This window comes from Bos grunniens, chromosome 23 (genome assembly GCF_055505025.1).
Source record: "Bos grunniens cultivar Pamir isolate PY7600 chromosome 23, Bosgru_T2T1.0, whole genome shotgun sequence".
NCBI lineage: Eukaryota > Metazoa > Chordata > Mammalia > Artiodactyla > Bovidae > Bos > Bos grunniens.
In genome coordinates, this window is record NC_141187.1 from 37,933,153 (window position 1) to 37,957,721 (window position 24,569).

Sequence of the window (24,569 nt, forward strand, 5' to 3'; positions counted from 1 at the left end):
TCATATTAAGAAAGTATCATTAAATCAGACTAAATTAAATTAAAACAGATGTAATCAGGGCCCTCTGAAACTAATTTTGGCTAATACTTTGTTTACATGCAGTACAGATGTAGCAACTACTGACCTCAGGCACTTTCAGCTGCTTTTATATTAATTACTACATGTGCTTTTTATACTCCAGCTCAAAATACCCTTTATAGGCCTGACTAGCTAATATTCTTCTGCCAAGGTAAATTTCAAATGAGCCTCAGATCCCACAGAAGGAAAAAAAGTCCCATGAAATCCACATACTGATATGGATGTAACATCACTGGGCTGATAATAAGAGTTACAGGTTTTGCTTTCCTTAACCATGATTTTGGTCTATTTATTTTGGTACAATTACATGAGGGATGGTGGACTGTTCTTAATTACAATTGTACCCAATAGGCCCCAACTCTTTTCGCTTAATAGGCTTACATTGCAGAAACATGTTTTCTTAATTGGCCAGACAAGTGAAGACGCTGATGAAAATTATTCCCTGACTTTACCAACGATTCATGGAGAAGATAACATGAGAAATGTCTAGTGCCTAAGATGGGGAAACAGTGGAAACAGTGTCAGACTTTATTTGCTTGGGCTCCAAAATCACTGCCATGGTGACTGCAGCCATAAAATTAAAAGATGCTTACTCCTTGGAAGGAAACTTATGACCAACCTAGATAGCATATTCAAAAGCAGAGACATTACTTTGCCAACAAAGGTCCGGCTAGTCAAGGCTATGGTTTTTCCTGTGGTCATGTATGGATGTGAGAGTTGGACTATGAAGAAAGCTGAGTACCGAAGAATTGATGCTTTTGAACTGTGGTGTTGGAGAAGACTCTTGAGAGTCCCTTGGACTGCAAGGAGATCCAACCAGTCCATTCTAAAGGAGACTAGCCCTGGGTGTTCTTTGGAAGGACTGATGCTGAAGCTGAAACTCCAGTACTTTGGCCACCTTATGTGAAGAGTTGACTCATTGGAAAAGACTCTGATGCTGGGAGGGATTGGGGGCAGGAGGAGAAGGGGACGCCAGAGGATGAGATGGCTAGATGGCATCACTGACTCGATGGACGTGAGTCTGAGCGGACTCCGGGAGTTGGTGATGGACAGGGAGGCCTGGTGTGATGCGATTCATGGGGTCGCAAAGAGTTGGACACGACTGAGCAACTGAACTGAACATTTTGGTCTTAGACTCTGCTCGTGCTCCAGGCGCCATCACTAGTTCAGTCTTAAATTACTTTCAGACTTATGGAACTCTAACCCCCAAAAATATGAAGAAACTGTATACTGTTATTCGATGAAATGCAGGAATTACTGAAATACACGATTCTCAAAATATTTCAGCTACAAATTCTGGCTTGTTTCATACTGTTAAAAATATTAAGATACCTAAGATTTTAGTTTCAACTCTAGGGAGAAAAGTGGGGATAAAGAAAAGCTAATGAAAATAAGTATTAAAAGTTGCACCTAGAAGAGTAGATTCCCAGGTAAAGGTCAAGGAAGGAGAGAACCGTTTGTTGTGTACATATCCCGACCCAGGGATCGAACCTAGGTCTGTTGCATTGCAGGCTGATTGCTTACAATCTGAGCCATCCAGGAAGACCACGATGCTATCAGAAAGGCCCAGAAGACCAGTTTTTTGGATTTATCAATTAAGTATCAGGAGTAAAATGAAAGCAGGAGCTAACACAAGAATCCATGCACACAGGACCAAGACGCATGCAGTTTCTATGCAAAGGCCCAGGCTAGCTTCCCCGTTTTCCGCTCCAAGGAAGGTACCCTCTCATCTTTTATAATGAGAGGGTAAGGAAGTACGCTCTCATCTTTTATTATGCATGACGACCAACTTTACTGGGTTTCCACAGTTGGCTGCAAGCTACGTTGCAGTGGAATCAAACAGAAAGTTTTACTGTCTAGTTATCAGAACGATCACAATCATTTGGGTTCATGTTCACTGAAAGAAAGCAAGCGCTGAGTCGTGTCCGACTCTTGCAATCCCATGAACTGTAGCCTGCCAGGCTCCTCTGACCACGGGATTCTCCAGGCAAGAAAACTGGAGTGGGTTGCTATTTCCTTCTCCAGGGGAACTTCCCAACCCAGGAACTGAACCCAAGACTCCCACGTTGCAGGCAGATGCATTACCAACTGAGCTACATGGGAAGCCCTTGTTCACTGAAGAGTTCCCAATTCAGTAATCAGACTAATGGATTTGGGAATGACAGATACACAGCTTTGCCCTCTTTTCCTGTCCAAAGAGGTTCCTTAACTAATATTCGTTTTTATTAAAAAGGTATAAAAATGTCACATACGCAGGATTGTATTCTAGCTACCAAGCAAAACTGGATCTGCCATGTTCAGGTGTTGAATAACCCCACTGCGCACCCAAGCCATCTAAGTGGTCATATCCTTCCCTTAAGTAGCTATTTTGATATAATCTGCTTCTAAGATGTTACCACCAGTTTGAATCCTCAGCCTCATTTCATTCCTTTCACTGACATTAGTGGGCACTTCAGCCCACTAGAGTGCTAGACTTTATGAAAGATGCTTTGTGGTTTTGAACACGCCAGAGAATAACCATACTAAATCCTGCAACCTCTCATCCTGTAAACGCTGATCCAAGAACTATTTAGGGGCTTCCCTGGTGGCTCAGACAGTAAAGAATCCACGTGCAATGCAGGAGACCCAGATTCTATCCCTGGGTTGGGAAGATCCCCTGGAGAAGAGAATGGCAACCCACTCTAGTATTCTTGCCTGGAGAATCCCATGGACAGAGGAGCCTGGGGATCTGCAGTCTACAGGGTTACAGAGTCAGACACAACTGAGCGACACACACACACACACACACCAGTCTACAGGGTTACAGAGACACAACTGAGCCACACACACACACACACACCAGTCTACAGGGTTAGACAGTCAGACACAACTGAGTCACTCACACACACACACACACACACCAGTCTACAGGGTTACAGAGTCAGACACAACTGAGACACACACACACACACACACACACACACACACACACACACACACACACACACCAGTCTACAGGGTTACAGAGTCAGACACAACTGAGACACACACACACACACACACACACACACACACACACACACACACACACACACACACACACACCAGTCTACAGGGTTACAGAGTCAGACACAACTGAGCCACACACACACACACACCAGTCTACAGGGTTACAGAGTCAGACACAACTGAGCCACACACACACACACACACACACACCTCTATTTAAGTCTTAAAGTAATTTGAGCAATTTCTTCCAAATAAGAGGTTTACATTGAAGAACTGGGATATTTAAAGTACCACTGTGCGATGGTTACCAACTAGGATGAGAATCCAAAGTCAGTCTCCTTTCCAATCAAAGCCTCTCCAAATCCCTTCCAATTCCCTTCCCTTCTCTACAAACACCTCAAAATGCCCTTGACTGAGTCACATTTTGAGAAGCATATGTCCGTTCACAGTGGGAAAGAGGATGTATTGCAATATGAATGTTTCTTTTTAAAGCTCAGCATTTCTTTTCTGCTTAAGATCTGTTCAGAAATCCCTTCCTCCTTAGGCTGCAGAGCATTATTCAGCCAGGGGGCCAACAAATGCTGATATTTCAAGAAACCTAATCTCTTAATGACTGCTGTCAGAGAAGAGAGCTGTGGAAGAGTCATCTTGAAATAAGCCTCATCTTGGGTACAGGTGAGCCCATAAATGCTACCAGGGAATCAGGACTGCCACCGACATCGCATCAACACACTGCATTCTGGCAGCCCACGGGTGCTGTCCGGAGATGAGCTGTGCCTTCCAACAGCCAAGCTCCACACTCTTCTTCCATCACATCAAAGTATACTCACGAATTAAAGAGAAACCCAGGCTTCTGGGGGCTCCGCACACAGTGAGTCAGAAGTGTGTGCCTCTGTGTACGTGTGTCTGTGTGTGTTGATGGAGGTAAGTAAGACGAGATGTAGGCAGATGGGGACACTCACTGAAGGCTGATTGGAAGACTTAGGTTTTGACCTAGACTGTCAGTAATAGCCAATATAAGTTACTGAAGAGTGGAAGGAGTGCAACGCAGGCAGAGGGAAGAATCTGTGCAAAGCAACCAAGTGAAAGGGCTTCCCTGGTGGCTCAGCAGTAAATAATCCACCTGCCAAGCAGGAGACGCGGGTTTGACCCCTGGGCTGGGAAGATCCCCTGGAGAAGAAAATGGAAACCCAATCTAGTATTCTTGCCTGGGAAATCCCATAGACAAGAGGAGCCTGGTGGGCTATAGTCCATGGGGTGCAAAAGAGTCAGACACGACTTAGGGACTAAACAACTACAAAAAAAAAAAGTGAAAACACATGCGTGCAAAAAACAAACAAAAAAGCAAGCAGATTTTCAAGAACTATGACAATGGCCAAAGGTGTAAAACAGAGGGTGAGACAAGATTTAGGGAGAGCATTAATTCTTCTGACACGTATCAACTACACACATGTCACTATTCCAAGGTACTGAAGAAAACACGTTTGAAAAATAGATAAAAGATTTTCCTTTTCAAAGGGAAACCTGCCCTAGAATTAGTTCAAACAAGAGTCTAAACATCAACTCTTATCATTGTAACTCCTTCCAAAGATGTCCAGTAGAGGTTTTCAGTGCTTTAGACAATCTGATCTGAAAGAAATGGGTAGAATTTATTTCAGCTGGATTGAGGAAATCCTCTCCTGCTTCTTTATCTTGTCACTGGCAAGATCTAACAGGAGAATGGTATGAACAGAAAGAGACAGGGCTTCCCTGGTGGTACAGTGGCTAAGAATCTGCCTTGCCACGCAGGGGACACTGGTTCGATCCACGGTCCAGGAATATCCCACATACTGCGGAGCAACTAAGCCCACGCACCCTAACTACTGAGTCAGCAAGCCTAGAGCCCGGGCTCTGCGACGAGAAGCCTCTGCACGACAACGAAGAGTAGACCTCACTCATCACAAATAGAGAACGGGCAGCAACGAAGACCCAGTGCAGCCAAAAATAACTAAATAAATAAGATGCTTTTTAAAAAAGAAATATGGAGACAAGTTTGGTAGACACAATAAATTCTCTCTTCTCTGTGAGCTTATGAAAAGCAACTTTCCCTAGAAAGTCTTACTCCAGCTGAACCAGCAGCTAAGAAGCGTTGCTCCAGGGCCTCGGAAAATGGGGACAAACTGACCTTTGTTCTCTGCCCGCCTGGGTGTACAGAGCCGTTCCAAACCCACAACACTGGTTTTCACAATTAAGTCTGACCTGGGGGAGTCTGGAGCAAAGAAAAGGTTCAAGGGCTCCACAGGGGACTGGAAAGAATGATAAGGGAAGAGGAGGGAGGTTTTCCTGCTGTAGAACAAACACAAATAGCCATCTGCAGGGCTTTTTTTAACGTCACAATGGGTTGTGCTTTTTTTCTCCATAAGTCATCTCTGCTTAACTAACAAAATCACATAGGTGAGGGCAAGAGGGTGATTTGGAACCAAGGAAGTTCACTGCCCAGCTCTGCCTAAGTTGTTGACGTTCACAGTTAAGATCAAGCACTTAACACCCAGCACAGGGAAGATGCCTCATGTCCATCTGACTCGTTCCAAGGGCTGTCAGTGTAGAAAGAGCGACCCGAGCTTGGAGAAATGGCTCTGTCTGATCTCCAGATATGGCATTCCTTATGAGGAATCCCTCATCCTCCACAGAGCCAGACTCTTATTAGAGTGTCTGGTTTGGGTCAGAGAGAGTTCAAGAAAAAGACAACAGAGTCCCCATCATCTCATTCCACAAAGGAAGTCACTCATGTCAGAAAGGCTAAAAGGACCAGGGCAGATGATGGGAAGACCAGAACTTGATCAAAGTATGACTTCCGGGGTCTTCCTCCAGCTCAGCAGGCCAGCTCTGAGAGCTGCAAGTTCAACCAAGCATGCGTTCCCGGCATCGCCTTTGGGGGGAGCAATTTTACAATACAACTCTACAGGATATCCCCATTGTACAGATGGGGCCACGGAAGTACAGAAACGTCAGTGACTCGGGAAGTTTGATGTTGGAGCGTGTCCTTGTCTTCCTCCTCCAGCGACCGACTTTCTGGTACTGAGAGGTGGCAAAGCTCCCACAGATGATATGAACTCCATTTCTACCTGAGAATTACTAGTGATAACAGGGGTAGCTCCCCAGTGCTCTGAATGTCTCCAGCTTGCTTTCCATTTTCATTTTAGATACAGTATTATGCACCCCCATTCCCAAATATACTTACTGCATCCTGTCTATATGTCACAAACGATCTACTGAATGAGGCAGAATGACTCCAAAACTCACTGCCAAAATCATCTTCTACTGCTGGGTTTCAGAGGACAGTTACCTAAGAAACAGGTTTATCTGGTTAAGAATTCAGTGTTTCTTAAATTCTCTTCTTGGTACCAAGTATACTGTAGGTTCTGAGCAGAGTACCTCTGGATTCAGCCTGAAACATTCACCAAGTACCCACCAAGGAAGAATACTTTGGGTGTGACTGATATGTCTAAGCTTACCTAGTGATGGCCTCTTGTGAAATTTGCCGTATTTTCTCAAAATGAAAGGCATTACAAGTAGGCAACAATCTCAGATGGTTATTGGCATTCACTCTTGAACTGATTCAGTAACAGAGGGTTGGTTGGCGGATGATATCAAGAAAATTGAGGAAGAAGTTAAGAAGGGCAGACACAGGCCAGAAATAGAAATATTCAACCTGAAACATTCTCTTACCACAATTACTAGTGAAACCATGACACTCTAGAGACATCCCCTGACCTGGAAATTGGGAAAATGGGAAGAGAGAACTCGTAAGATTATAATTCCTATTATGTGTGTTTTAGGATTGTTTTTAAAACGGGGAAGAATGGGAGAATTCATTCAACTAGATTTCATTTCTTTAGGTGGTATGTGAAGAGGTTCTGTCCAGGCTAAAATGCATCAGTAATGGAATGATTCATTCAATTCACCAACCTGGGTGGTGCTACCTGTGGCTCAGCTCTTTCCTTAGACAGATTTGGAAAGCCAGGAGTTTGAGAAACGTGTACTCTTGCACCATGTGTCAAACAGAGCCTGATCAATTCAGACAGCAAATGCTGGAGCCAACAGCCAGGCGTCAGTGCTGAAGAGGGGTGCTTTCTAGGAAGCACCTCTTTGGGTAAGAAAAAGCATCTTTGTTCATAAGTGATTTTAATTTGCCACACAATTTTTATGGACACCTCTGAACAATTAAAACACTGTGTTGCAAATTGCAGTTGCTCACGCCTAGGTGCAAATTTTACTGCCACAAATGGGGTCCCAAAGAAACACTATTAACTTTACAGGTGACTCGTGGCTCCCTGATGATGAGTCATCTTCCATAAAGCCATTCAGGGATCATCTCCATGGGGGCAGAAAAGGAGTACAGGGCAGCAACGGATGGGTGAGGAGGACAGGCAAGATCCCAGAAGGAGAAAATGGAAACATGATGTGAAGAGGAAGGAGTCCTCCAAGTCAAAGAAAAGGAATCAGACGAGCAGTGAAGAGAAAGATGGGCACCCACCATGCAAGACAAGAAACGTTCTATTCTCTTCCTGGAAACCACCTGAGCCAGGCTTGTCCCCTAAACGGTCAGTTACACCTACAACTGAAAGCTTTGCAAGTGTGAACAGACTTATAACAATAACTTCTGCTGAAGTCTTGCAATTCGTACCTCATTTGAACTGTGTCAGAGGAGACACGGGAGAAAGCCACTCTCATGCTCATTCATGAAAGTATTTAGACGTTAGAATTGTTAACAGATCTGCTAGCTCCCTGTGGAAAACTGAGGAGAGCGAGTGTGAGCAATTTCACATGATTATGATCCCTATTCAACTACAGTTAAATGTTCTAGCATAGTTCCTTCTAAATATACTCCAGTGGATTTCTACATAGACAATATGTACCTGCGATCTCACATCCCTTTCACATTTTCTAATGCAAATCAAACTTAAATGCAAGTTAAAAACAATGCCTAAACAGTCTTAATGTTCAATATTTCTCATACACTTTAACATATATAATTATTTCTCTATTGGTGTATGATAGGGATACTGTCATAGTTTTCTCATTTAAGGAGCCTTACAGTCCATTCTGAAGGAGATCAGCCCTGGAATTTCTTTGGAAGGAATGATGCTAAAGCTGAAACTCCAGTACTTTGGCCACCTCATGCAAAGAGCTGACTCATTGGAAAAGACTCTGATGCTGGGAGGGATTGGGGGCAGGAGGAGAAGGGGACGACAGAGGATAAGGTGGCTGGATGGCATCACTGACTCGATGGATGTGAGTCTGAGTGAACTCCGGGAGTTGGTGATGGACAGGGAGGCCTGGCATGCTGCGATTCATGGGGTCGCAAAGAGTCGGACACAACTGAGCGACAGAACTGAATTGAATGCATGGAAAGTTCATGTGTCTATAAAAGAAGTGTATCTTTTAAGGTCTTTTTAAGATGTGCACTCCTAAAAAAGAAAGGTGTAATATGAAAATGTGGTGTATTCTGGAATCATTTAAGTAACTTGTATTAATAATCAATTAAATAGTTGATATTAACTTTAGCAATTTATAACTACGCAATTTCTCATGGATCCCAGACTCTAGCATGCCATTGACGGTCCCTTTTAGAGAGTGACTTTCCTTTCTAAAATATGTCTAAGTATGTTTAACTTGGAAGTTCCACTGTGAAAACAAATATACATGGGAGGATAGAAAGAAAACCAATTGTGGATGGAGAGAGGAGGGAAAAACTGTGTGGGGGGGCGGGGGGTGGATTTGTCAACTACACCCTAAGGTCTACATCATTCGTGAACTTTAAATTCATTTTAATTCATTTCTCAAAATTTTCCCTGAAAAATATATTCTCACACATTAAGTGTAACAAAGAAAGAAAAAAAGGGAGTTCAGATTTAACAGACTGCAGAGGGCAAAACTAAGAGTGGGTCCAAGAATCCAGAGAAAAAGCACGAGGGAGGAGAGGGCCAAGCAACCCCCTTTATGAGCAGAAAAGTCAGAACAAACATTTTCTCTTCCCCTTGGTTTCGGTTCCTCACTCCGGATCTGAGGTGTGGGATGAGCTGAAGACAACTCACCCCCCTCAATCGACCTCGCCCAAGCATCCCGTGGCCCAGCCCAGATGGGTCAGGCCAGGCAGGCGGCAGCTCCAGGCACCAGGAAGGTCATTGCTAGGTTTGGCAGAAAATGCTCACACTCAGTGAAAACAGGCCTCCAAAGAAGAATGAAGCAACAGCAGGCAAAGAACCCACTCTGCAAACACACTTCCAAGGAGAATTAGCCTCATGAAATCCTCTGTGCAAAAGTTCACACCATAAAACAGCTGCTGCTTAATGTCTCGGGGTTCTAATTAGCCCCGAGCTCCTGATCTGCATAGAACTTCTGGCCAATGATGTCCAAGCTCCTGTGCTCTTCCCTGCGCCGTTTAGTCCCACAAGCACTCTTGGTCAAAAAAACTAGGTCATAAACTTATCCACTGAGAAGCATTTACTGTCGTTTCAAATGGCATATTCTGTTCAAGAGGTTATGATAATAAAGGAAGGGCTGCAAACACGCTTTCAAGTTCTGGCAGGAGCTTGCCAGTTCCAAACACGGCCTTGTTACCTTATCTTAGTTTGGCTCTTTTAGACTCAAACCCACTGCACACTGACCTTTTCTGGAGGAATACAAATCATTTCTTGAATGACTATATCAAATTTTAGTTATGCTTTTATTCCCCCCAGCTTTAACCTAACAAGTCCACGCCAAAAAAAAAAAAGTTTCCTGTTTCAAGAAGTATTAAGATGCTTCACCCCTGCCAAAGTTTACAGAGTAGTTCTGTCCTGCTGCAGAAAGAAGGATGGGGTGGGGCTGGGGGTGCAGGAGCGAGGGGGATGGAAGAGAGCAGCTGTTTTTTCAATTAACTCCAGCAGAAAACCTCCTACTTCCCCAGCTGCCCTTCCACACCCCCAGCAGAGAGAAGTAGGGGGAGGCAGCCTGAGAAGCCTTTTTTGCCTCGGAGGAGGAATCAAGCTAGCTTACAGGCTCTCTCAACTCCCACACAACTGACCAAGGTCCTTCCTAACTCACCCGGGGAGCATTAGGGATGCACGCCAAAGGGTGCACCTCCGCTTGTCTGGATGCTGACTCCCGCTCTGATGGAGCCCCAGAGGCTCCAACCTCCTCTCCATCCATCACCACCGGAATCTCAAGGCAACACCATCCTCCCATCCTAGCACATCCCCAGCTCCGAGGCACACATGGCAGAGTCACAGAAGCAGCACACTCAAAGGTGGATTCTTTTTCATCCCACACCTTCCAGGAATATGCTGGGAACTCCTCCCCACAGAAGGACACAGCGGCTCCCCCAACCGTCATTTCTTCCCCTCTGAGCTCAGGGAACAGGCTGTTCCTTTCCCTTCTGGAGTGGGAAGGAGGGAAGTGAACCTGAGAAGGCAGGACAGAGCAGTTGCAGCCCACCCCTCCTCTTTGCCAGCTGAAAGGCTCTAATTGGTTAACCCAGAAAACCCTGGGGCATTGCCATCAAAGGGTGGCGGCTCCACCCAAGCAGGACCTCTGGTTATGTTTTTCCCTTCCAGTGGGCAAGCACAGAAGAGGGAAAATAAGGACAGACGTGTTCAAAACAGAAACACTGCCTAACACTAACTTGGCTGTGGGCAGGGACCAGATTACAGGCTGAACACCTCCATTTCTGTCCAAGTGTAAAGAGAAACTGCAGAGTGCAACCTTGCTCCAGCTCTGAACTCTGCTGCCCAGAGACGATGCCACCCCCAAGGATCAACAGAACCCCAAATCACCCCTCTTTCCCCAGCTGCCTCCCTCTTTGTTTTGTTCTTAATAATCTTTTTTTTTTTTTTTAAATACTGTGGTAGTTCTAATTACTGTGGAATGGTCTTTTAACTGCAAATACATTCTTGGTGTGAAATGATTCAATATTTAAAGACAGTACATGTTCACGAACTTTTAAAAAGCCTCTAAAACCTTTCTCAAATGACTGATCTGTAGCCAAAGAATGAAGATCTATGTTGTCACCCATTGGTTTACTATTTGGGCGGGGTGGGGGGGGGGGCGGCGTGCTGGCGGGGGCAATCTAGGTTTAGGTAGCATTCATCTAAGCCCAATGTCTTACACGTTGTCCATCACTGATTTTACAATGGTAATAGGAGCTGACATATCATAGACACTAATTCAAATCATCATGCATCTCTAAATCCAGCTTCAATATAACCTAACTCGCATTAATTGCTTTCTGAATTCTCTAATTTAAAAAAGTTGGATTGCTTTGAAAGCCGTAAGATACCAAAATAAAATGTTTTCAATTTTGGCCTAGTAAATATGTAATTAGCATGACAATTATTGGTCTAAGAGTTGTACCAATATTTCTCAACTACACCATTTCAAATAGATGTTCAACAATTTAGGTCACACTTTTTTTCCCACACACACCCTCTGTTTTTCTTGAGAAAAAAAAAAAAAAGGTAACATCTAATTAAGCCAACTCCTAATTCCAAATCAGTAAAATCTAAGTTGGAAAGCAGATTCCTCTCTTTCTTCTCCATTTCCATGACAATCTAAGCCGAGGAGGATGGGAGCAGGAGAGACTCTTACATAAGAGTTAGAGAAGTCCATCTGAACTTGCCAACCTAAGGCCAGGGCAGTGGGATTTAATAGCTGATTCAGGGCTTGTCAGTCAAATAGACTATCCCAGGAAGAAAACCAAATAATTTCTTTAGTTTTTATGGTAGAATGGAACCAAGCCATGGGAAATACGAAATCTACCTACCTACACATACAGACCCCTCTCCTCTCCTCCCACTCTTGGCTAGGTTCCATGTTCACTCACCTCCATCATCACTTGGCAAACAATTATTTGCAGCCAAGAAAATATTTATGAACTTAATTTGAACCCTGCTGTCTTTCTGCAAAGAAACCAAAATATAAAATTGTTGTATCTCAGTGAGTTCCTGGACCATCAGGAGACATAAACTGGAAAAAAAATGGAGAAAAAGAGAACAAATCCCAAAAGAGGTTAAGTATAATGTGTTTCCATATCTTATTACAGAGTTGGTCACATGGCCTTTAAGTGACAAGCACGATAGGATTACTGTTTGGAATGGCAAACATTGCTTATCCACAGGATTAAATTCTAAATAAAAATGAGTAATACTTGCAATTCATCTTTTCTAAGATTATTGACATCGCTAAACAGCCTTGGGCAGTCAATCAGAAACCTCCATTTAAAGTCAGTTTTCTTGCTAGTTTAAAATAGTGATTCACTCTGCCTATCTGACCACTGCCATTAACAGTATCTGCAGTATCTATAAAATCAAACTCCAACAACCATACACTTGATCAAGCAATCACACTATCACATCCTCTTGAGATGCAGTGAACTTCCTAAATATCTAGTATTCAGTGGCAGAGAACCTAATAAGAATTTATATCCTAAATCCATAAAAGTTAGGAGTTTGTGAACAACATACCACTCAAAAAACTCTAGGAAAGGGGAGTTGAAATCCAAGTTCTAGACAGAGTTAAATACGATTATTAAAGCATTAAGGGCGACAGAGGATGAGATGGTTAGATGGCATCACCGGCTCAATGGACATGAGTCTGAGCAAGCTCCCGGAGATAATGAAAGATAGGGAAGCCTGGTGTGCTGTAGTCCACGGGGTCATAAAGAGTTGGACATGACTTAGCAATTCAACAACAACAATTAAAGGTGCTCCATGGCTCCGAGATACCTAAGGTTTATTCACGTCCAAATGCAGTCTTGCAAAACAAAATGTAGCTGCATGCTTGCACTTCCCAGATAGAGAGCTATCCTCCGCCCTGTTGGCCTTCCTGCAAGAACAAACTTGAAAACAGGAGGCTGTTGAAGGGCCTACTTATCTCCATCTCTGGGCCTGTCCAGTCAGGGAGAGACATGCGGTTCTTTCAAGAACGGCACAAACATGATCAAAGGAATACATGGGGAGAGGCAGAGATGAGCATGCCTCACTAGATCCCATACTTACCAAAGGCATTAGATTCTCAAGCAAAATTTTAGTGCTCCTTGTTAAAAACTGTCAAGGTTCATGGAGTCTCTTACCACATTCCAGGCCTACTGCTGTCCTTTCAGATGGAGTCCAGGGCTGCTCCCCATCAGTCTTTAACTCCTCAGCTTGACCAGAATGTTTACTGTGTTCTTCCAATTAAATTAGGGAATCTAAATATCAGTCCAGGAATTGGTAGAGTAGCACTGACTACTCTATACACACTACCATGTGTAAAACCGAGTTACTAGGAGGCTGCTGTACAGCATGGGGAGCTCAGCGATGACCCAGAGGGGTGGGAGTGGGGCTATGGGTGGGAGGGAGGCTCTAGAGGCAGCCGATATATGCATACATATAGCTGATCGGACACGACTGAGCAACTGAGCACATACATAGCTCACACAAACACAAACATAGCCAAGTCACCTTGTACAGCAGAAATTAACACAACATTGTAAAGCAATCTTACTCCAATTAAAAAATAAGTCTTTTTAAAAAACCCAAATAAAAAATAAATAAATACTGGTCTATCTCTCCCAATGTCACAAAAAAAAAAAAAAAAGAACAATCTTACATGAAATAAAAATGCTTACTGTAGTGAGAACTACTACTGGGAAATGAGAATTTTTAAGTCTCTTATAATGTGATTTTGGCTACTAACAGGAAAAGGGATTACTCGTCACTGAAATAGAAAATTAAGCAGCAGAACTCGAGGTAGACCAAATACAAACCGGGCTGGCAGCATTTCCCTACCTGAAGAGCTCATCCATCATTCTGGTTGTCTTGTGATAACACTTCAGCAAACTCACCAGTGAAATGAGACTGTTGCCAACTCCTAGGCATTTAAAAGAGGACAGAGAGGTCACCCTAGGCAAAACACGGCACCATGTGATCAGAAAGACATTTAAGAACTGGAAGCCGGACAATAAACGGCAGCAGATACCTTGGAAGTGTGTGCCTCTGAAGCAGGCCACTTAGGATGTACCTGAAATATACTACGGACACTCAGTTTCTCCTGTAGTCGCATTTGTAAAAGGACGTGGGACGTACTGAAGACACGTGGTGACATCACACTTGGACACGACGTTCAGGGGATACGAGACACATGCAACTGAGGGGGGAAAAATGCACCCAGGCACCTCCCATTGCTTCTCCAGAAAGACAACCACTACATTCTATCAAATCAAAAGCTCTTGCCTATGGGAACTTTTATTACAGCTATCAAAAAGACGGGGCAGGAGTGGGGAACAGATTTCTGGTTTCCACAGGAAAAGAATGATTTCCAAATTATGACTTTTGAGAACGCAAGAGAGGGAATGACTTATTTGCAGTAAATGTGAAACACATGGTTTTCTCAGAGGGCTTTTGTCCACACTGCACAGTTATTTCTCTTATACGAAGGAGACAAATTATTAAGATTTAAATGCAATATCCTTTAGAAAGTAACATACACTTCTGCTTAAAGCCTGAGGGCGGAGGCTTTAAAAAATGATTTCAGAGGTAAACAGGAAAACATTGTGAGACAAGCAGAGCAGTTGTGTCCCACACAGCAGGAAATGCAGGTGGATGGATGCAGTGGCAGTCAACAGCATCTCTGCCCAGTGGACCCATACCCAGAATAGGAAGAGAAATTTCAGCCAACTGAAAAGACCAGTGGCCTGATTGGGAAATAAGGGGACCCAAGCTACCCATTGTAGGTGGGAGGGCTTTCTGGCTTTTTTGTCATTTTGTCAGAGGGTTTTCTCTTTATCCCAGTGGCTCTTAACCCCAGCTGTACGGCAGAATCATCTGGAAGGTTAAAGAAAATTCCCATCTAATCAGCATCTAGTGTTGAGAGCCACTGTTCTGTTTCAGCGCTAAACTCCATCATTTAGACTTCTGATGAGCACTGCCAAGCAAGCTGCCTTTATGATCAAGTTGTCTGAGAAGTCCAAGAGGCTCTCAAGGGAACATTGACACATTTTCCATGCTGAGCTAAGCAGAGCAATCGCTATGCTGTGCAGAGCGCCCCTATGTACAGGGGGCTTCACACACCATACTGGATGGGAGGGCAACTCACTCCCTGGGAGCCCCCAGGTGTCCACCCCACCCCCACCGCCTTTCTAATGGATGTCGCAGCCTCCTCTTGAGGGAAGGCTTGGGATAGAATTTCTCAGGAGGTCCTATCCAATTTCCTAGCAATCTGTAACACAGGAAAGAGCTCTCTGCAGTCTGTCACTGTGATACAAATGCTTCTCACTGATACCTCAACTGTCAGTCTCACCCTAAGTAAACAAACATCGCTCTAAGCAGAGCTTAAGCACATTCTCTGAACAATTCGAAGGATGTGACTGCAAAGCCTGTTGATTGCACTTAATTATCTTTTATTATTACAAGAGCTGTATACAATGAGTACCCCCCACCCACACACACACACCAGCTACCTGCTTCTCCAATGGACCATCTCTCAGGTCATGAATGTCCATCAGTATATAGTGATAAGATTACCAGAAGCTTAGTAAGAGCTAAGCTACAAATAATACTTTCTCAGTTGTCCCATGCTATAGATACAAATTCTTCATTTCTGAAAAATCTACTCATTCACAGACCAAAGTTATGAACTTGGGGGGTGCGGGTGGTGTGGAATGGCAACTTTAGATGTGGAAACACAACAACTTGAGTGATAAATTTTTAAACTTTACAGGAAAAATGCATTCTAAATTTCCAAGTTTAAAAATCGAGCCATGGTGTAGCTACGTTAGCTCCATCAATAGTACATTTTGCACATAACACAATCTTAATATTTCCTTAAAACTGGCAGCAGAAAGTCAGTAAAATGAAGATTCACATATAATAGATGCTGTTTATCGGAGGAATAATAGCTATCAGACATGATGCCAAGTGCCCTGTAGGCTTTATTCCAATTATTCTAAAATTGTTCAAACTGATGGAGGAACTACCATCTTATAGCTGATTACCTGAAACTTTAATAAGTAGAAGTGTAGCCATGGTCAGCAAAGATAGAGGATGACTGACCTGGGATTTGGACAGAAGTCTAGCTGACTCCAAAGCCCATTACCATGTCTATAAACTACTATGGTATATGTCTTTTACAAATGAGTAGTGTACTTCAATGGGCTTCCCAGTGGCTCGGTGGTAAAGAATCCACCTGTCAATGAAGGTGATTCAAGAGACACAGCTTCTATCCCTGAGTTGGGCAACGTCTCTGGAGGAGGAAATGACAACCCACTCCAGTATTCTTCTCTGAAAAATCCCATGGACAGAGGAGTCTGGCGGGCTACAGTTCATGGGTCACAAAGAGTCGCACATTACTGAGCGATGGAGCACGCAATGTACTTAAACACCACTGCCACCACCGTTTTTTTTTAAAGGGTTAGGAGTCAAATAGTTCAGTTGGTAAAGAAACCGCCTGCAATGCACGAGAACCCAGTTCGATTCCTGGGTCAGGAAGATCCCCTGGAGAAGGAACAGGCTACCAACTCCAGTATTCTTGGGCTTCCCTTCTGGCTCAGCTGGTTAAGAAGCCACCTGCAGTGTGGGAGACCTGGGTTCGATCCCTGGGTTGGGAAGATTCCTTGGAGAAGAGAAAGGCTACCCACTCCAGTATTCTGGCCTGGAGAATTCCTTGGACTGTACAGTCCATGGGGTCACAAAGTCAGACATAACTGAGCGACTTTCACTTTAGGAGTCAAATAAGAATTCATATTCCCTAAGGTAAGCTTCACAATGGAGAAGCGATGTGTGCAGTTTGGAATCCTCAGTTGTAAACTGACCAGAGGCATTACTAAACCTCTTCTGTAAGGGAAAACCTCTTCTGTTAAAACAAGCACAGCAACTCTCTCTGAAGGTGAGAGCTGTTGGGAAGAAAAAACTAAGCAGCATTCACTTCCTTCCCTCTGCCACCCCGTTTCCGAGTGTCAACCAGAGAAGCTTTCCATCATGTCACTATGACAGAGGGCCTTACAGGGAAAAATCTATGAAAATGCTTTGAAAAGTGTAAAGTGATGTTTTAGAAAAACTGTTTCTGATCATGAGCACTTAAGGTTTACTGAGTCTTGCCAAGAAAGAAATAATAAATTATCACTTAATTCACGTTGACGACTTTCTACTGAAGAGCATCTGAACTTTAGTTCTTTTGGAAAGCAAATTATCCTGACTCATGTGTTTTTCAACTCTGAATTGTCTTTTGGGCTTGACTTTGTTTTGCTTTTGATTCTTCTGCTTCAACAAGTCACTATTAAGTACCCATTAAGCGCTCAGGCCTGTAGGGAAGAAAACAGGTTGCAAGCAGGTTTCTTACCCTTGAGGAAGGTATAATATATGGTGGGGCTGTCTTAAAGCAAGCACACATGAAATCCATGCATTCATCAGCAGCTGCCAGAGTTAGGATTGGGGAAAGGATGTGATTATTAAAAAGGAGCAGAAGGGAGTTCCTTCATGAAGAGGGAACAATTAGTTCTGTACCCTGACTGTGCTCATGGTTACTTGAATATATAAGGATGATAAAATCTCACCAAAATATATATCCCTTCACAAAAAGAAATGAGTCTAAAAATATGCATGCAGGGATTTCCCTGGTGGTCCAGCAATTAAATTCTGCACTTCCACTATAGGGGGCACAGGTTCCATCCCTGGTCAGGGAACTAAGATCCCACAGGCTGTGCAGGCAAGAATAAAAATATGCATATAAAATCAAATAAGGTCACGACCTGAGTTCACAGCATTGTACCAACGTCAGTTTCCAGGTTTTGATGATGACCCACCGTTATATAAGAGTATCATAGAGGAAGCTGGGTAAAGAGCAGGTGGGAACTCTATACTGTTACTGCCATTTCTTGAGTCAAGCTGTATCAAAATAAAGTAGCACTTTTTAAAAAGGGCGAGGAAACTCCCTATAAATTGATAAGAAAGACCATTAAGAAGTACGGCTAAGTGAAAACAAAGAGGACAGTACTATACAACGTGTGTAATACGCTACCTTTTGTGTAAAAGCTGCAAGTTCTGAAACGGTATTCACATTTCCCTGCAACCTGAAGGGACAATGGAAGGATACATAAGAAATGAACAACAGTGGCTTCCTGGGGGGGTTGAAAAGGAGGAACTTGACAAGGCACAAAGATGGGAGCTTCTTCTACTTTCTGGGGTTATGAACCATGCAAATTTATTGTCCAAAACAATAAATCAAAAGACAAATGAAAAAATAATTGACACTATTGGTGCAAAACCCTATGTCATTATATTGTTCTGTACTGAACAATTTACATGCATTATTTTTAATCCTCAAAGCAGAAACCAAAGTATGTGAGTTTGTCTTTTTAAAGTTGGTAAAACCAGGACTAGTTTTTAAAACTTGTGCCTAAGCCTGTGGTCTTTACACTGTAACTGATTCTCTATTTAAGGCCTGCTGAACATGTCACGCTGCTGCTGCTTTCAGTGTCCCTGTACCTGACTCTTCCTCAGCCTGAGACCATTCACCCCCTTCACTCTATTTTGTCTGCCTGGAAAACTCCTATTTGACCTTCAGAGCCAAATACCTGTCTAACGGTATGGCCCTAATCTTTTTACTCAAGAGAATAAAGAAGTCTTCTCTTCTGCAGCTCACAGGTTAAGCAGACCTTAAAAGTAACAATTATTCCTTAACTGTTTTTAAAGCCTTGGCATCTAGCAAAAGGCCCGGTAACTGTTGCCCAATGAATGTTCCTTCAGCTTTAATGAACTCTTTAAAACTCACCATGAGCATTAAGAATTAAAACCTCTCATTTAAAAGGCTCATTCACTTGCTAACTGATGTAAATAATAGCACATAGATATATTTAAATGAAAGTGGCTACAAATACTTTTAAACCCCCAATACCGTCTGTTAAGAGAAATCTCTTTTTATTTTTTTTAGAAGTCTCTTTTTATATAGAGATTTATAAGTGGTCTACTTATACCTAAGTAGGTGTTCCTTACAAACTCTGTAATACCAAATTTCTGAGTAAGGCTGATTCTTAATACATATTTCTGGTAATCTCTTTGCAAAATATGAATTCCTAGTGAAGTAATAAGACCTTTTACAATTATATTAAATTCTTTCTCAATATTCCTAAGCATGATCTTTTTGAATATCAGTTTTTACAAAATGTGTTCACCTTTAAAGGTGAAACAAAGGTCACCATATTTAATAGAAACCTTGGTTCTTTGATGTTGAACGTCTAAACTTCTCCATGATCATTTAATATGGCATGGGTTTCTAGACGGACACACACAACTTGTAGCTTTATAAACCGTTATTCTTCTAAAAAACAATTTGTCCTCCAGAGAATGTTGCCCACAGGCCTCATAAGTATGCACTCATGTGTACTCAGGTCAGTACAGCACGGAAGTGAAAGAACAAGGTCTGAAGTCGGACGCCTGAGTTCCAGTTCTACTCTGCCAATTTCTGTGTTCTCAATCAAGATAACTTGTGCCTCACTTTCCTCATTTATAAAATGAAGTTATGCTGGTGTCAAATGCATTAAGATATTTCCAAGATCAAATAATTACAATATATATATAGTTTAAAATAATGCCCAATATATGCCAAGCACTGAATAAATGTTGCTGTTTGGTCACTAAGTAGTGTCCGACTTTTGCCACCCCATGGACTGAAGCCCACCAGGCTCCTCTGTCCATGGGGTTTCCCAGGCAAGAATACTGGAGTGGGTTACCATTTCCTCCTCCAGGGGATCTTCCCAACCTGGGGATCGAACCCACATCTCCTGCACTGTAGACAAATTCTTTACCACTGAGCCAGCAGGGAAGCCTGAATACATGTTAGCTAGTAATAATATAGCTGACATATGGTTCATGCTCAGTAAATAGTAATAACTACAAGAAGGAGCTTGTCTCTGTCTAGCTACACTTAAGGTATCTGAAAGAATTACCATCTCAAGTTTGTTCCAGAAAATAAAGACAGTGAAAATACCAAGATTGTGAGGGTGGGAAATGTACCTTCAGGAGGCCTGTGCCAGCAGTATGAGCTATTACTCTACATTTCAAGACAGAAGCCTGACTCTCCTCTAGTGAAGGAGACACACATCCCAAACCCTGGATTGTATTCAGCTTGGATGCTTTTGGTTAATCAAAAGATTATTTTTCTTGGACAATTTTGGTTAATAAAATATTTTTCAAGTTATTATTATAGTTTGATTTTTTTCTAGAGGTCATGCTGCAACACTTCTTTTCATGAAGATCCTCAAACGCACGATCTTTAAAATAAATCTGTTTCTGTTGTTTTTTTTTTCAAGTCTCTTGCAGTGGGTCTTTATCATGAAAACAGGCCACATTTCCAGTGGTCATGTATGGATGTGAGAGTTGGACTGTGAAGAAAGCTGAGCGCTGAAGAATTGATGCTTTTGAACTGTGGCGAGAAGACTCTTGAGAGTCCCTTGGACTGCAAGGAGATCCAACCAGTCCATCCTAAAGGAGATCAGTCCTGGGCGTTCACTGGAAGGACTGATGCTAAGGCTGAAACTCCAATACTTTGGCCACCTCATGCAAAGAGCTGACTCACTGGAAAAGACCCTGATGCTGGGAGGAATTGGGGGCAGGAGGAGAAGGGGACGGCAGAGGATGAGATGGCTGGATGGCATCACCAACTCGATGCACATGAGTTCGGGTGAACTGCAGGAGTTGGTGACGGACAGGGAGGCCTGGCATACTGCGATTCATGGGGTCACAAAGAGTCGGACATGACTGGGCGACTGAACTGACTGACTGACTGAATAGTCAGATGTGTTCTAAAAGAGTTTTCATTGCCCTGTGTTTACCAGTCCGTTATACTTCATACTTCATAACTCATACCAGGTGTACTAATTCCAGTTGTGCTACATAAAAGGCTTTATTATAAACAATATTTTAAGTCACTAAGTTAATATCAAACTCAGATCAGTATTACTAAATTGGAAAGACATTTCTCATGGGGAGAAAATGTACCTCAAAAATGTTGAGGAATTCAAACAGATATTTATACACCGGTGTCCTTAGCATTATTCTCAATAGCCAAAAGGTTTCAGAAACCCTCTTACCCCACTAACAAATGGGAAAACAAAGTGTGGTATACACATACCATGGAATATTATCCATTCTTATAAACGAAGGACATTCTGATACATGTTACAGCATAGGTGAGCCATAAGAACACTCTGCTAAGTGAAGTCAGTCACAGAAAGGAAAATACTGTATGATTCATTCAGAGGTCTTTAGAATAGTCAAATTCATAGAAACAAAGTAGACTGGTGATCGCCAGGGCCCCGGGGGTAGGTCAGCACAGGGAGTAAAGTGTCTAAAGGGTAAGGAGTTTCAGTTTAAGATGAAAAAGTTCTGCAGATGGATGGTGGTGATGGTTGCACAACAACATGAGCACTTAATACCAGTGAACTGTACACACAGCTTCGTTAAATGATAAATTTTATGCAGATTTTTACCATCAAAACATTATTATTGAGCAACTACAACACATACAAAGGAAAAGGAGAAGCAGGCAGGTACCAGTGAACCTGGACTAAAAAAACAGTTCATCTAGGTAGTTCTGAGCAAGACAGACCATAAGGAGATATCAACACTGCCTTGTCTTTCTAAAAAAGCTCCCTTTCCTGTTTTCGCTTCATTATGAAAGAGTAAAAATTAACCTCCCCCAAAATTAAAGGGAAAACTAATCAAACTCGTATTCCAAGTCTCATATAACCTGGAAGTTCTGTTGGGAACTTTGGTATTTTCAGCAAAGTAGCAAGAGCAAAAATTACAGGATCCAAACCTACCATCTCACAATGGAACTTGAGCCATCCATAATCTTTAACGTCAAAGCAGGGCCTGATAAATTTCACTTAGGTTAATCCCATTAAGATCTAACTTTGTTATCCTTTTTACGTGAAAATACATTTAATTAGATCAGAGGGACGAAGAGGCAATCTGGTTCTGCCACTTCAGTATCCGTTTCTCAGGATGTATGGATATGATATGAATATGGAGAGAACTATTTGTTTCTGATACTTCATTTTGTTTTCATTTTTTTCTTTCTCTTTGCCCTCCCTTGCAGCTTTCCTTATTGAACTGTTCTATTACCTGCTACCATAGCACTTTTAAGGGGAGAAAGTTCTTCGAAAGTAAGGAAGAACAAATATTTTTCATTTCTCTCACATCCCTCATGACACCTTCAGTTAACAGAAGTTTCAAAAAAAGAGTGCTTCGGTCCTGAGTCCTGAGAAGTGAGCCTGCTCCAGGTCTGACCATCTATTTCTTCCGAAACACTACATTAAAGCTAATGGGGCAAATTATCTTTCTCCCTAGAAAACAGAAACACACATCGTTAACTCGACCTAGGGACTAAGGATAAATAGAAAATGCTTAAGTGATTTCATAGGCAGAAAGCAGGACAAGACAACTGACAGTCCTGTACTGGCTGTGATAACACAGAAGTCTTACTCAGGAGGTTACATTTTTGCAATAAACAGAAAACAGAAGTTAGTGTGATAACTGTTGAATCTGGGGAGTACTAGAAACCAGGATGATGAAAATCAACTCATGGGAAGTCTCTAGCAGGTCTCTATAACTCAACTCATGTGTCTGCACGAAACATAATCTCTACTTGGAAGAGCCAACCCCTGGGCACTTGTGTACTCATCTGATTTAGTATGATCTAGAAAGATAAACACAAAAAGTTTCAATAAATTTGAATTATTTTTCTGATTCTTCAAAGGTAAGGTATTTATTTCATTCTGGTAAAAGTTCTGCTGGAATTAAAAACAGGTGGCATATGCATATCCGGTAACATAGCTGCAAGTTTGCATATCAACAGAAAACAGAAATTTTCTAATCACATAAATCATACATTGTAACCACATGAAAACTACCTCTTTCAACTGCTTAGTGAGAAACATTATTTAAAAGGTCTAAGAATCATCTTCATGGCCAATACCTCCATATCCTGCAGGGTAGTGATGGGTACACAAAATGGCTGGGGAAATACACAAATGTTTATTTTCCTAAAAGGCATGTTAAAGAGTCCACCGACCAATCAAGTTTTAAACCTCTGCTGTCAATTAAGAATAAATAAATTCTTGAATTGATTACATTTTTCTCCCATCTTCAACAATGGAACTGGGTCTTTATTTCTGCCACATCTGCCATCAGCAAGGAGAAGGAAAGGGCATGAAATCAAATAAGCACTGGCATCAAGAAAAGCTTATCTCCTTCCCGTAATTTTTAATTGGAAAAATAAAATTTGTTTTCCAGTAAGATAGTTCATTAAAAAAAAAAAAAAAAGATCTGTTTCTACTCAAGGCTAGAGTTCTATTTATTTTTAAAATGAGGCACAGGAAACCTCCCAAGTGCAACTCAGATTTACATCTGGCTAATCCTCCAAATGTGACCCACCAAGTTCATGCTGTTTATTGCTAATGAGTTCTGTGATTTTTGGATAACACGTGTGAGAGATAGCAAATTAACTACTGCTAGTCAGCAGCAAGCAAGCAAAAGATGTCTTGGGAAGCTAGTGTGAGCAAATCCTGCAAGTCAATTTCTAATCGCACTTGCCAGAAATTTGGTGGGGGGGTGACGGGAGGGGATAAAGCCTGCCAAGAAAAATCAGTGGTGGAACTTGTTCCCCTTTCCTTTTTCCATGGAATATTTCAACACTCAAACACAAATACAGCTCAATCTTTCCTTTAGGTTAACGCTGGGACTGCAAGGAAGGCTCTGGCTGCACTGATACCTTAGAAAAACTGAAATACTTCACGCTGCAAAATCAGTCCCTCTGAGTTCCTTCCCTGGAACCATAAAAAGAATCACAGATGTGAGAGGGGTTATTATTTATATGCTATAGGAAAACCCTCCTCCAGCACACATACAAATGAGTCGACAAAGTTCAGTCAAATCCCCTCACCTAGAACAAACTGGCCAAAAATGTGCAAAAGTGCAGCATCAGCTGAAAATAAAAAAGTTAGACTGGCAGAAAAACACTTAACCAAACCAGGCCACTAACAGTTTAAGACTCAGTTTGAAAACCATTTATTCTTTTTAAGGGTAAGACCCCTTGGAAGTATACTTGCAGGATCTCTTACCTTCTTTCTCATCTGAATCCCAAACCAAACCTAGGGGTTCTTAATCAGGACTGCAATTAGCATCACCTGGAAAGCCTTCAAACCAACATGGCGCTGGGAACCTCCCCGTTCGCGTCCCTCCGCTCCCTACCCCCAGCTCAGTTGAAAACGGAAACTCTTGAGTTCAGGGCAGGTGACCGGTGTTTCTTAAAAGCCTGCTAGGTGAGTCCGCTACACAACCAGAAGATGAAAACCACAGCTTTAGAAAAGTATGTGTTTTGTTTTGTTTTGTTTTTCAAAAGAAGCTGGTTTCTCTACCAAATCCACTCAAAGACATTAGAGCTCTAATTTCCTCTAATTTCACCCAGGCTGTCCTGTTGCAAAAAGCTCTAGTCATTACTTCCACCGC

The 24,569-nt window shown here is 42.3% G+C and overlaps 1 protein-coding gene across 50 annotated transcripts in view; it reads right to left on the minus strand.

Moving 5' to 3' along the window:
- LOC147347652 (uncharacterized) overlaps positions 1–24,569 on the minus strand; it is a 521,220-nt gene that overhangs the window by 391,181 nt on the left and 105,470 nt on the right. For 11 of the 50 annotated variants that reach the window (XR_015152394.1, XR_015152389.1, XR_015152390.1 and 8 more), the window contains exon 2: positions 13,854–13,935. The exons of the other annotated variants lie outside the window; for them this stretch is intronic. Coding sequence is in view for 1 of the 11 variants with exons in the window: in XM_086370047.1 (XP_086226173.1) it covers positions 13,854–13,935 (82 nt within the window). In the remaining 10 variants the exon portion in view is untranslated. The remainder of the gene's footprint in view (positions 1–13,853; positions 13,936–24,569) is intronic. 50 annotated transcript variants of the gene reach the window in all.